This window comes from Oculina patagonica, chromosome 6 (genome assembly GCF_052425735.1).
Source record: "Oculina patagonica isolate OP01 chromosome 6, crgOcupat, whole genome shotgun sequence".
In the NCBI taxonomy this organism is placed as follows: domain Eukaryota; kingdom Metazoa; phylum Cnidaria; class Anthozoa; order Scleractinia; family Oculinidae; genus Oculina; species Oculina patagonica.
In genome coordinates this window covers 13006528-13018993 of record NC_135763.1, presented here as the reverse complement: position 1 = coordinate 13018993, position 12466 = coordinate 13006528, and the positions used below count along the sequence as shown (strand labels likewise).

The window sequence follows — 12466 nt, the reverse complement described above, 5'->3', positions numbered from 1 at the left end:
GTAATAGAACTTCTACTGTAACGTCAAGCAGTATTACGTTGAATCTCTCAGTATAAAAGTTATAAAGTACTATTGTTTCGCCCAGTCGCGTGCTTTACCAAGGCTTCAAATAGACTGTAGTTCAGTTTCGTTTATTGTCACGATGATCAATGCCATTGGCGTCTCTATTCGGTTCGTGGCTAGGCGAAATGTAGTTCAGATCTTATTAATTAGAGAAATTAGAGGTTTGTTACGTCATAAGTGATTTGATCTCACAAAAAGTTATTATTTGATTCTTGTCTTATCATTTCCGACGAAACACTCCGCCTCGCCTCGAAAGTGTGTAATGCATCAGTTTTGTCTCGTAAATATGCGATTTGAAATGTATGCCAGAAAATAGGTTCTAATAGTAAATACCATATTCAACTCATTGTCGTACTGTTCCTAATTGTTTTAATAATCTGAGGAGTTAAAGTTTCCCTTTTGTTTAAGCAGTTCGTTTTTATTCTGGTGGACGACCTCGTTTTGTTCTCGGCGTTTCATAACTGTACATCATCGTTACTCTGTTTCGTTTTCTTCGTGTGCATTTTCCCATGAATCTGAATACCATACATTCTTTGAATATTGTTGGAATCTTCCTCTTGAATCCCGTGATGCGTTTAGTTCGATGGACTCTCATGCTCATGCTCTTTGAGGTTTTCTTCATGAATTCAGATCTTAAACCTTTACTGAATGTATCGTTGAATGATCCATCTTTTCTCATAAAGCTGTCTTCTTGTGCGCATCCTTTCATGATATTGCTGTATTTTATGTCATCTTTCTCGTGTGGTAAAGGCAATACCTCTTTCATTTTCTCTTTAGGCTGTTTGTCGGTTTCTACTAGTGTATTCTTCGGGATAATCTTCTCTTTCTCATTTTCCATTGAAATTAAAGTCATTTCTTTTTTGTTTCTTTCTGTGGCAATTACTTCTTCTGTAACTTCTCTTGCATTATCGTACTTAGGAATTTCTTGTAAATATTTTTCGGTGTTTTTCGAGTCTTCCTTTTCGCATTGTTTCTGATCATGCAAGCTTTCAATATTTTCTAAGTGGATGTTTCCAACCTTCTCATATTCCATTTCATCTGGCAGAGCTGCATGTGTGGTATGCGATGCGGTAACCTCTGTATAATAACCATTTTTAGGAATCTCGCAAATCGAATTCGTGGAGCGTTCCTTTTCAAGCGGAATCAATAGACCTTGGTGTTCCATCGCGCGCGCGTTCATGATCGGCATTGTCTTCTCATCTATGTAGTTGCGCGCATCAGTCAACGCTTCAATTATAAGTTTGTCCAACTTCTCCTTTCCATTCTCTAGTAAATCAAATTCTTCATCCGTGAGATGAGTCGCATATTCATAATGTTTGTCCTCAAATGTTCCCCAGTGGTCTGCTAGTTGTCCCAGGAGACGTTCCACTGTTTCATCATCTTTTCTGGCTAAAATTGATTGTCGCAGTTTTCTTCTCTGTCTTAGAAGATCGGTTCTGGCTTCAATTCGTGCCGTAAATCTCGGGTCATTGGCGTTTGGTGCCATCTTCTGTTCGAGGTGTTTCACTCGTCTTTGGCGTGTGGTGCCATCAAATCAGTTCGAAGCTTTTGGACTTCGAATGGACTTCGAATGTTTCGCCCAGTCGCGTGCTTTACCAAGGCTTCAAATAGACTGTAGTTAAGTTTCGTTTATTGTCACGATGATCAATGCCATTGGCGTCTCTATTCGGTTCGTGGCTAGGCGAAATGTAGTTCAGATCTTATTAATTAGAGAAATTAGAGGTTTGTTACGTCATAAGTGATTTGATCTCACAAAAAGTTATTATTTGATTCTTGTCTTATCATTTCCGACGAAACAACTATCAACACATAAAAGTGGCTTGTTTTATCACAAGGCTTCAGGAGCACGGGAAGCCTGACCTTGGTGAACAAAGAATATTTAAGGTATAGATTTCAAAAGCACCGAATTTGAGAATGTGCCAAGACGGATTTGAACTTTGTTTCCCTGATGTGTGAGTTTTGAATTGCCATTCTGAAAAAAAAAACTTTCTACGTAGAAGTTATTTCTTGCTTAAAAACTACCTTGCATGTTTTATCCAACCCAAAAAACTAAAAATTAAAAGCGAATATTGTTAAAGAATTGATTTTACAACAGCGGAACGAAATTCCTGTTGACTAGCTGCACTCTAGTCACGTCCCACTGTACTCCGGAAAAGCCGACAACTTTCTTTTTTCCAGAAAATTCCTATTCTTTTGACACTTACTCACATGTCAGAATTAAAACTAATAGCATTTCAAATCGGGTCATAACTCTAAACAAATTTGATCTTTTGGTATATAAATAGCAAACAATTTGGGACATTACAGCCCACACTTGTGATTTTGGTATCACGTATCGGGCTGAAGAGCTAAACCTGGAGGAATTGCAGATTGTTCAAATCCTCGACCGAAATGGCTGTCCAAAAGCAGACTTTGCCTTCCTTCGCGTCCATCATTTCTGTTTTGTCTATTGTGTTTTACTGCATCGGGTTTATTCGAGTCGAATTGGAGATGAACGAGCAAAAGGAGAGAATCAGCGCTCTTGAAAACACTGCGGAGGCCAAGCCGCTGTCAGACGACGCAGACATAAAGATAATCAACAATGCTCCTGGTGAGTTAGTCTTTTAATAGAAGTTACTGTATTTTTATGATTCTATCACGACTAGTTTCTGATAGAAATATATAACAGAGAAAAGAATAAATATAACGCATAGATCCATATTGTAGCCGAGCCTTTGCGTGTTTTCTTTGCTTCCTGTGTGTTTTGGCAAACAAACAAGAGGTTAGCAGGTCAACTTCTTTTAACTAATTGAAGACAATTTCAGAAGACAATAATGCTACGAACGAAATTACCTTCAACCATGACTGAGCTAATGATAAAAAAAAAAAAAAATCAGCGCGACGAAACTAGAAGTCGGTTTGTGACATATATAGATTTTCTACATCTGAGTTCATTACATAGATGTAAGATACTTCCAGGCCTATCCAGGGGCGTAGCCACCTTATTAAAGAATTTTAGGCCTGGTCAATCGCTAGGGATTTTTTTTGGGAGGGGGGGGGACAGGGGGGTTAGGTCCACCGGGGAGGGGTTTGCGATCAAGACCATATACTTTCTCCTACCGAGTTTTTGGTGATTCTGTGTGTATTTCGACAGCTTCTAAGGTCTGACATGACATAACAAAAAATTGACCCAATTTTTGCCGGTTCATAAATAGATGCACTTTCCTTCAACAACAGATGCTGTTGTGCGTTTGTCTGTGCCCTAAGCCAGAAGGCTCCACAGTTTGCACTTGCTAGATAGGCCTTGATTTCATCAGGCTAGGATAGGAGAGTTGCGTGATGTATTATGCTAAGATATGTTAATAGTTGCTTTCTATTTCATCTTGAAAGTGCATCACCTTGAATTTTCTTTTTCTACTGTACATTTGAAAAAACAGTCAGCTGAAAAATTTGTAGGCCCGGGCCTACGGGCCTACAAATGGAAATTGACTTCGGAATGTAGTCTCTCGAAATTATGAAAAGTGTTAACATGAAACGTAACATCAGTTGTTTCTGAGAATTTAATTCTGTTTTCCTCTGTTTATTTCTGTGTCAACTGACGTACAAAGGTCACTTCAAAATAAATACTGTTCTCTTTTCTGTTACTAGCCTGCGTTGCAGACGAACTAAACCCGGTAAAATTCGTCTGCAACGCAGGCCATTCTGTGACTGACGAGTTTAATTTTTTTCAAAGACACTAATCTGGGAAAGAAACAGCTTGCTCCTTTACATATGACAGTAAAAATCAGTCCATTACATAAAAAAAAAACTTTTCCTTTTGTAGAAGAAATTCAAAACCTTCAACGAAACAGACGTCAAGTTGACTCAACTAAGAACGCATCAGAAGCTAAAATTACAAAGGAACTTTTATCAGACTTGAAATCGCAACTCTGTCAGTCAAAAAGCGTCACGTGCTCACCAGGTCCTCCAGGCCCTCCCGGCCCACCTGGACCAAGAGGAGACAAAGGAGCCCGGGGACGAAGAGGACAGAAAGGAAGAACTGGAAATAAAGGAGATAAAGGCATTATGGGATCGCCTGGAAAGAGCGGCAAGCAAGGAATTATGGGACCTGCAGGATTAAAGGGCGAGACTGGAACCAAAGGTGAAAAAGGAAACGTAGGCCCCGCAGGCATGCCGGGAAGTAAAGGAGAACCTGGTGAATCGATATCATCTCCTGCTGTTGTTGTTTCTCCTGTGACGTTGACAGTGAACGAAGGTGGATCAGCCTCGTTTCAGTGTTCAACCAGTGGTAATCCTGAGCCTGCAGTAGTGTGGAGTAAACTGGACAATCAGTCTGAAATCATTCAGTCAGCGGTTTCAGGAGGAAAGTTGCAGCTAAAGAAGGTGACCGGAAATGACTCTGGCGTGTATCAGTGTTCAGCAACAAACATCCTGGGGAATTCACGAGAAGTGGTGCGATTAACAGTAAATGGTAAGCTTCTAGGAATTGATAATAATTTTTCTGAATTAAGTGTACATTGTTGCAAAATGAATGATTTTCTAACAAAATAATTATTATTCTACAGCTGCAAACGTACCATGAGCGAAGTATTAGAACTTATAGAAAGAAAAACACTAGAAACAAATTACGTCAATATACAGAGCTTGAAAAAGCAATTAAGGGCAAGTCAAATTTAAGCTATGTCTATTAAAACTTTATTTTAGTTTAGTTTGCTCCAACAAATTAAAAAGTAATTTTAAAATGCGGAGTGGGTTGTTTGTTCCTTCTGAGACTAAATTGACACCTGAAACTAATTTCCTGAATATCGTGCTAAAATAATATTCACTTGGTTGCAGTTCACCCTCGTGTTTCTCTTCATCCTGGACCTTATCACGTCATTGAAGGAAGCAACGTCACTTTGCCAACTTGTCATTTGACCGGATACCCGGCACCAGTGGTCACCTGGAGGAAGTTGTCTGGTCAGTTACCCCAGGGGAGGGCGCAGTATAACAACACTGATTTACAAATTTCAGATGTCCGTAAAGTTGACTCTGACGCATACTTCTGTTCAGCAGTGAACGTTTTAGGGAGTGTTGAAAGACAAACTCTTTTAGTTGTGATTTCACTTCCTAAATTCACCGTTAAACCACCTGGAAAAGTTTCTGCTGCTACTGGCGACACTTTGACGTTAAACTGCAGCGCTACCGGTGATCCACGTCCAGTCATCAGCTGGAAAAGACAAGGAGCAGCACTGCCCGTGGGGAGGAGTCACAGAACAAACGATGCGCTTGTCATAAGAGATTTCAAAGAAGAGGATGCTGGGAACTATATTTGTGTGGCTACAAGTGCAGGGGTGTTTGCTATCGAGACGATAAGTTATGTTGAAGTTAGAAAACCGAGAGGTTAGTTATTAATGGAGTGGAGAAAGTGAAAGAGTCAAAAAGAGACTTAGACTGGGCTGAAAGCCTGCGTACTACATTTTTTACGACTGAATTTTTAATTCAGCAGTATAGTGGGTAGCCCAATGGCACTCGTTGGTCGGTCCATCATTTGTAAACTTCTCATTGCAACTCCGCTGACCAGCAGATATACTTGTAGAAATAGTGTAGCAAGGCGGCCGTATAAAGCTTGGCGGCGCTTCTAAATTTAAAGGGGTTTACAAGAAAACCCAGAAGCAAAGAAACAAAATATGGCTGACAATTACGTGCAGAATTAAGTAATCGACCGCCAAGAAAGTGAACATTGAGAGCCATTAATCAGCATTAATCGATCGATGACTTTCGTGTCTATCTTTCGAGCTAGCGTCGTACATGAAGGAGCATTCGAAAACTAAATCGGGTTTCACATAAGCTTTATTAACGATGGATCTATCTAGAAACCAGAGCGTTGGCTAAAATCGAGTGCGTGGCTGCTTGTTCGTAAGAAAGTGAAAAGTTTTTCAGATGTAACAGCACAATTACATTTGTAACTGAATCAGTCTATATGTTCTGATATATTTATTTACGGCTTACATGTAAATTATTCTGCAATCCATACCTACGGAGCGATATAAACAAACCATTTTAGTGCTACGGGTTAAAAAAAGAAAAAAAACTGTCTCCTCTGGGATTCGAACTCAATCAGATCTAATCAGACATACTAAGTCACGAGAGACGAAAATATATTATATCAATGTAATAGACATTCCGCTGTTTATCTGTTTAACATTATGTGCATCAAAGAAATGTTTGAATCACCTGCTGCTCATATATTTTCAAGAAATGAAAACTAAACTTTTGAACTTGGTGAAAAAAAAAATTCAGTCGTGGCTCGAAGAGCTCTTTGATTCTTTCCATCGGCACAAGCGATACTATTCATGAGCATTGCGATTGTTTCAAAGTTATTCTCGAAATCCGAACGTCCTGGGTTCAAACCCTTAATTCTAACTACTGGCTGTAACTGAAATACGGCAGCAGTCCCATGTGCTCTGTTGCTAAACCTACTCTGCTATGCTGGTGTTAATAACCAAATGGTCAAACGTCCCTTAGTTGGGATTATCAAAACTATTTTCTGTTTCTAATTTTTCGTATTGCTAATCTGTGAGTACGAAGCTTCTTTCCTGCGACGAGAGAAGAGAAAGAGTAGAGGGCCATATTAAAGTGCAAGTACTCTACCACAGAGCACTTTAGCAAGATACGAAAAAAAATTGTGTAGTTAAAAAAAAAATAATTAAAATTTCTCTGATGCTACATCATTGATTCTGTACCTTTGAAAAGCAGCCCCACAAACTTACGTTAAGACTGAACAGTTCTTTTAGGATATAGCTAACAGCTGTTTTCTGTTGTTGTTTTTTTTTTTCAGATTGTTCAGACTTACTAAAATCAGGTCACACTCAGAGTGGAGTGTATTCTGTCAACCCAGACGGTAGAGGACACTTTAATGTCTACTGTGACATGCGCACTGACGGTGGAGGCTGGACAGTGTTTCAGCGAAGACAGGATGGCTCGGTAGACTTCTATCGGGGATGGAACGACTACAAAGCAGGCTTTGGTCAGCTGACTGCTGAGTTCTGGTTAGGAAATGACAACATCCACCGACTGACGGCCTCTAGACTCAGCTCTCTACGAGTGGAGCTGGAGGACTGGAGCGGGGGTAAAGCGTATGCCAAATATGGCAAGTTCAACATTGGTGATGAGCAGGCGCTGTATCGACTTGAAGTGGGTTCATATTCAGGGACAGCGGGAGATTCGTTAGCACAGCATAATAACATGGCGTTCACTACTAAAGACAGAGATAATGACAGATGGAGCAGTAACAACTGCGCTGTATCATATACTGGCGCCTGGTGGTACAACGATTGTTACGCCTCCAATCTAAACGGACAATACCTGGGAGACAAACGTGACAGCCGAGGAGCCACGTGGCAGCACTTCAGAAGTTCTCTTTCTCTAAAATTCACTGAAATGAAACTGAGGCCGTTATCGTAAAAAGAATACCAGTAACAGGTTTAATCCTGTTAGTGACGAAAATGCCAACATGTCACTGATCACCGCTCATCAAGTTTATCAATCAGTTAGAGCACAAACAGTTGTCAGTTGTTTCATTTATTTGTACGAATCAGAACGTTTGTAATCGAGCATTTTAAAAGAACATTGCTCTTTACAAACAATTTTGTTTTGAAATTGTTACTTTAGTCACGGTAGTCTGTTGTAAAACAATAAAAATGCAAGCAAGATAGAGATTCTCTTTTGATACTTATTCGTGTGTTCAATTGAGTAAAAAGTATTTTTAATGTTAGAAGTTAGGTGTTGGGCCGTTCAAAACATAATATTGAAATAGTTTAGGAATTATGGACATAAAAACTGTGCGACTTGCTTTCTAGATATGACTGATCAATTGTTATATTCTTGTAACCTTGCCATTGTACAAACAGATGTAACGTTTCCAAGGAACCAGTTCTTACATCAAATATGTATCTATTACTAAAATATTTACTACAAGGAAAATAACCGATGTAACTTAGTTGTTTTTAATTGTATACCTTAAATATAACTTATAAACTATCTTTGTCGATTGATTTGGGCTCAAACATGCTATTTGGACATCATTGCTGTTTTTGAATATTTTCTATTTTCCGGCTGTGTTAGCTACGAAAGTCGATTGTGTACACACGGGTGTCAATGAAAACAATAAGATAAAATTCAGGAACTACTTTTTGAAACCGCATTTTTTGAAAATAGTCTCGCTAGATTCTATTATACACTAGTAAAATTCTGTCTAATTTTTCTGTCAAACCTTACTCGTTTTGCTGACTTCTCGGATGTTTTAAGTGGTAATGTTTAATTACTTATGTATTCGTTCACACTTCGCACAAAGGTGCAGAACCTAAAAGCGAGATGCCGCAATAACATGTTTGTGCTCAACTCACGTACCGATAATGATATGGATAATTTCTACCGAAGAGTTACGCCCACGAAACTTGACTTACGCAAGCAATTTCTTGTAACACCTAAGTTGTCCTTGAATTTCGACAACAACATTAATTGAAAATCTTAGTGTTATTCTTAACTTTTATCCTGTAAATATCTTTCTTGTAAACTCTATCATGCTCGAGCGATCTTATTTGGGCCAAACTTGCCTTTCATTGTACTAAAATTTAGGAAAGAATTCATATCTTACGAAGAAACTTTTTCGAAGGTTCGTGGCCAAGGTGGCGTGCGACGCAGCCGCACTTGGATATAGAACCTACTGCGCATGGACTTACGTAAGCCTACATTTCTAAGTTTAGTGTATTTGGCAGCTGATTGACAGCTCAAGTTTGGCGCCTTTATAAGCACGCGAGCAAGATCTAACGTTCAGAGTTGTAAAAGTTGCTGACCAGAACAGTTTGTGAGACCTAATAAAAGCAAGTTGGCAGAACATGGAGTGTTGAAGTGGTTGCTGCTAATCCCCGTCGTTTCTGCTTCAACACTGTTCACCGCGAGTATCTCGGATTTTTTTGCAGAGAAATCAAGTTTAATTGTTTTAATGAAATAGGTTTAGAAGTTGGTACTTAAATACAGTGTTTAAAAATTGAATTGTTTTGTAGACAAAAAAAGATTCTTTGCCATTCTAAAAAGCTTAAGTACTGAATTAACGTTTTGCGTTAATTTAAAGTTTTAAAGTTGTGTAGTACCAGAAAATATTCTTCGAATGTAATTACTTATTTAGTGTTAACCAACTATCATTGAAACCAAATCGAAGTGCAGTGGAACCTCCCGTACTGGAACACCATTGGGACTAAATAAAAGTGTCCAACTAGGAGAGGTAGCTTGTAGAAATTAAAGCTAAAACTGCAATGTTTGAATGCTGTAATGTTTGTGTTAATTGAGATGAGAAGTGCATATAAGGAAAGTGTCCGTTAGCCGAGGTTCGACTGTAATTTTCTTTTCCTCCACTTGTCGTAAACAACTTTTGCTTGCATTTCCGATGACTATTGTAACTTAACTTTTGTTACGAGTGTTTTTAAACTCAGCAATAATGTTAAATTGGCAAGCACTTGTAGTTGTCGAAACTAAAAGAAACATCAGTTTTGTGACGGTTGGAACACTTTTCCAACCGTTTTCAGTTGAAAATGTAAATAACCGTTCGTCCCGTGTTCTATTTGTTGAGATCCACAGTTTCCGGTTGGCTGGATTGGTTGAGTGTTTTTTTTTTTTGTTCTATTGGGTAAGACCGTTTAAATTCGGTTGACATTGACGAGGGAAACGTAACCAAATCAACCGTTTTAACCTACAGTTTTGATGCCATTTGAAAACGTTGTCCAACCAAACCAACCGAAAACGATTGATACAAATAGAACACGACCTTAGTTTTTACTCTTAATTTGAAATACAGAATTGAGTATCAAAGACACCATGTCGAAGAGCATTTTATACGCTCATAATTAAATTTTCTCGTTTCGTAATATCTTTAGTAGTTTATTAAAGTAAGCCATTGTTTCGCTAGGGCTACAAGAAATCTGTAGAATGTAAAGGAAACACTGTGACACATAATAAGTAAATCGAACTTTGACGAGCAATGATGTACTTAATCAGTTAATTTGTAGTAAAACCTCATGTGAGGATTAGTGTTGTGGTTTTGGAACGAACCCACGTGGTGGGGAATCAATCACGATAATATCCATAAAGTATTATAGAGCGTGTAGGGAACGTGATTAGCAAAACTGAAACGTAATGGTATTATTTCACCACACCGGACTTGCGTATACGGGTGTGGCTATTCGTAGCTAATAAACGCAGCATTTGTAATCTTAAGTAAGTTAGATCGTAGAACGGAACGTGTAACGTTGAAGTGTGAAGAATAAAGTCAATTTAAACGAAAGTATACAGTCCAAGATCGTTGAACCAGCTTGTGCAGAGCTTCTTTCTATCGCAAGGGAGAAATTCTGAGACACACCACTGTTTGTATAAGCACCTTTGTGAATTACAAAAGAATGGACATTAACCAATCATAGCTAAAGACGTGGACGCGATATGAGCGAAGTTAAGCTTCAGCTTTCAGTTTCAGTAATAGTTAGTTGCCTGTAGCTGTACAGTTGAGTTCAGAGATGAAGAATAAAACGCCGATCCACTGATCCGAGAAAGAAGACTCGTTTCTTCTGTCTCCGAGAAAGTCCTCCCGTCAAAATGGCGCCGAATTACAAGGGTTTGTAAGGGATCTTCTACAAGGCGTCCATGGAGGTAGTTAACCCTCGGACGTACAAAGGGGAGGGGGGGGGGGGAAGAATGCCCCTCTCCCCTTAAGGTTTTTTCGAATTTTATTAGCTGTTCATTCATCTGTTGCGGAAATTTTGATATGTCAATCATGTGTCCATGATATTTGACGTTGCATGGCAACGTCATAATTACAGGCAGGTCTTGCCAAAATTCGTCATTTTTAGCATTTTTCTTTATTTTTTCATTTTTTTTTTTAAACAGAATTGAAGGATTTGATTATTTTTGCATTTAATATGCATTCTCGATTGATTTTTCATCAATTTCCGTTATTTTCTGACTTTCTAAGAAAAATAGTGAAATCCAAGATGGCAGATCCAAAATGGCGGCTATAATGACGTCACAGCCAACAAAAAATTGTCATCTTGTAGAGTTCGCTACGGGCTTTTCACTCAGTGCAAAATAACTTCGCTACGCCTTAATAAAACGAAAACTCTGGGGAGGAGTTCCATCCACTCCCCCCCCCCCCCCCAACCCTTTCCACGATGATGGGGGTATGAATTTGCTTGTACGTCCGAGGGTTAAAAGTGAAAATCCTCAGTGTCTTTCCCAAAACACAACACAACAACCAGGCCAGGGCTTGAGCTCAAAGATCTTGATCCTGAAGCCAACGTATCAGGTAGGAAAGGTAGTTATACGTAACGCGTGACTTGCCAAAACTGTGCGCATTTTACACGAAGTTTGCGTGATGCGTGAATGCGCGAACAATCAGTAGTGCGTCTGGGATCACAACAGACCATAATAAGCGTGTTTGATTGTTTTTTTCAGTCGTCACTTCCTATTTCAGACTCTTATCTGTCATAGTTGAGGTTGTTGAAAACAGCGCTAAACTACCGTAATGATTCGATTTAGCGCCCTCCTTCCAATAAGCGCCCTCTTCCGAATAAGCGCCCCCCCCCTTCGAATGTGTTTTTATCAATAAGCGCCCCTATTCCAATAAGCGCCCCCATTCTAATAAGCGCCCCCATTCTTATAAGCGCCATTCTTATAATAAGTGCCCTTATTATGGATAACTGCCCCAACTGAAGTCATTAAACGTCGAATAGATAATCTCATGAACATTCACCATACCGTACATGTATATATTTACTGCTAAAATGAACAATTCTTTTAAAAGTAACTGAACTTTCAACAATTTGTTACTGTTACAGTTTCTGTTATTGTTAGTTATTTTACTATTATTAAAGTTTTGTTTTGAACATTTGGTTGTTTCTCAAAAAATTAAATAAGCGCCCTGTCTCGAATGAGCGGCCTCCCTTGAGGTGCCAAAAGTAAATAAGCGCCCCGGGCGCTAAATCGAATCATTACGGTACGTGAATTTAATTCTTGATGGCCGCTTAATAGAGGTCAAAACAACAGACGAATCCACAAGGTGGCCGCTAAACACGGTTTCATTTATACTGGAAGTACTTTCCGGAATTTGCGGAACTGGCCGCTTTAATATAACAGGGGTTCGACTGTAACGTCAAGCAGTATTATGTTGAATCTCTCAGTGTAAAAGGAGAGTACTATCAACAGATAAATCTGGTTCGGTTTTATCACAAGGCTTCAGCAACACGGGAAATCCTGACTTTGGGGAACAAAGAATATTAAAGGTATAAATTTCAAAAGCACCGAATTTGAGAACGCGCCAAGACGGATTTGAACTTTGTTTCCCTGATGAGTGAGTTTGGAATTGCCGTTCTGAGAAAAAAAACCGCGCATTCTACGC

At 39.1% G+C, this 12466-nt stretch overlaps 1 protein-coding gene across 2 annotated transcripts; it reads left to right on the top strand.

The window, feature by feature from the left end:
* The first annotated feature begins 2375 nt into the window (after window positions 1-2375).
* LOC144657336 (uncharacterized) lies at window positions 2376-8920 on the top strand. Of its 2 annotated transcripts, none has more exons than XM_078517675.1 (4): window positions 2376-2653; window positions 3869-4513; window positions 4879-5424; window positions 6863-8920. In XM_078517675.1, exons 1-4 carry the CDS (start codon window positions 2455-2457, stop codon window positions 7486-7488), a joined length of 2016 nt encoding a protein of 671 aa, XP_078373801.1. In that variant the 5' UTR covers window positions 2376-2454; the 3' UTR covers window positions 7489-8920. The 2 variants fall into 2 exon arrangements, with proteins under 2 accessions (XP_078373801.1, XP_078373800.1); XM_078517674.1 differs by having other exon boundaries at window positions 3866-4513.
* Window positions 8921-12466: the final 3546 nt, after the last annotated feature.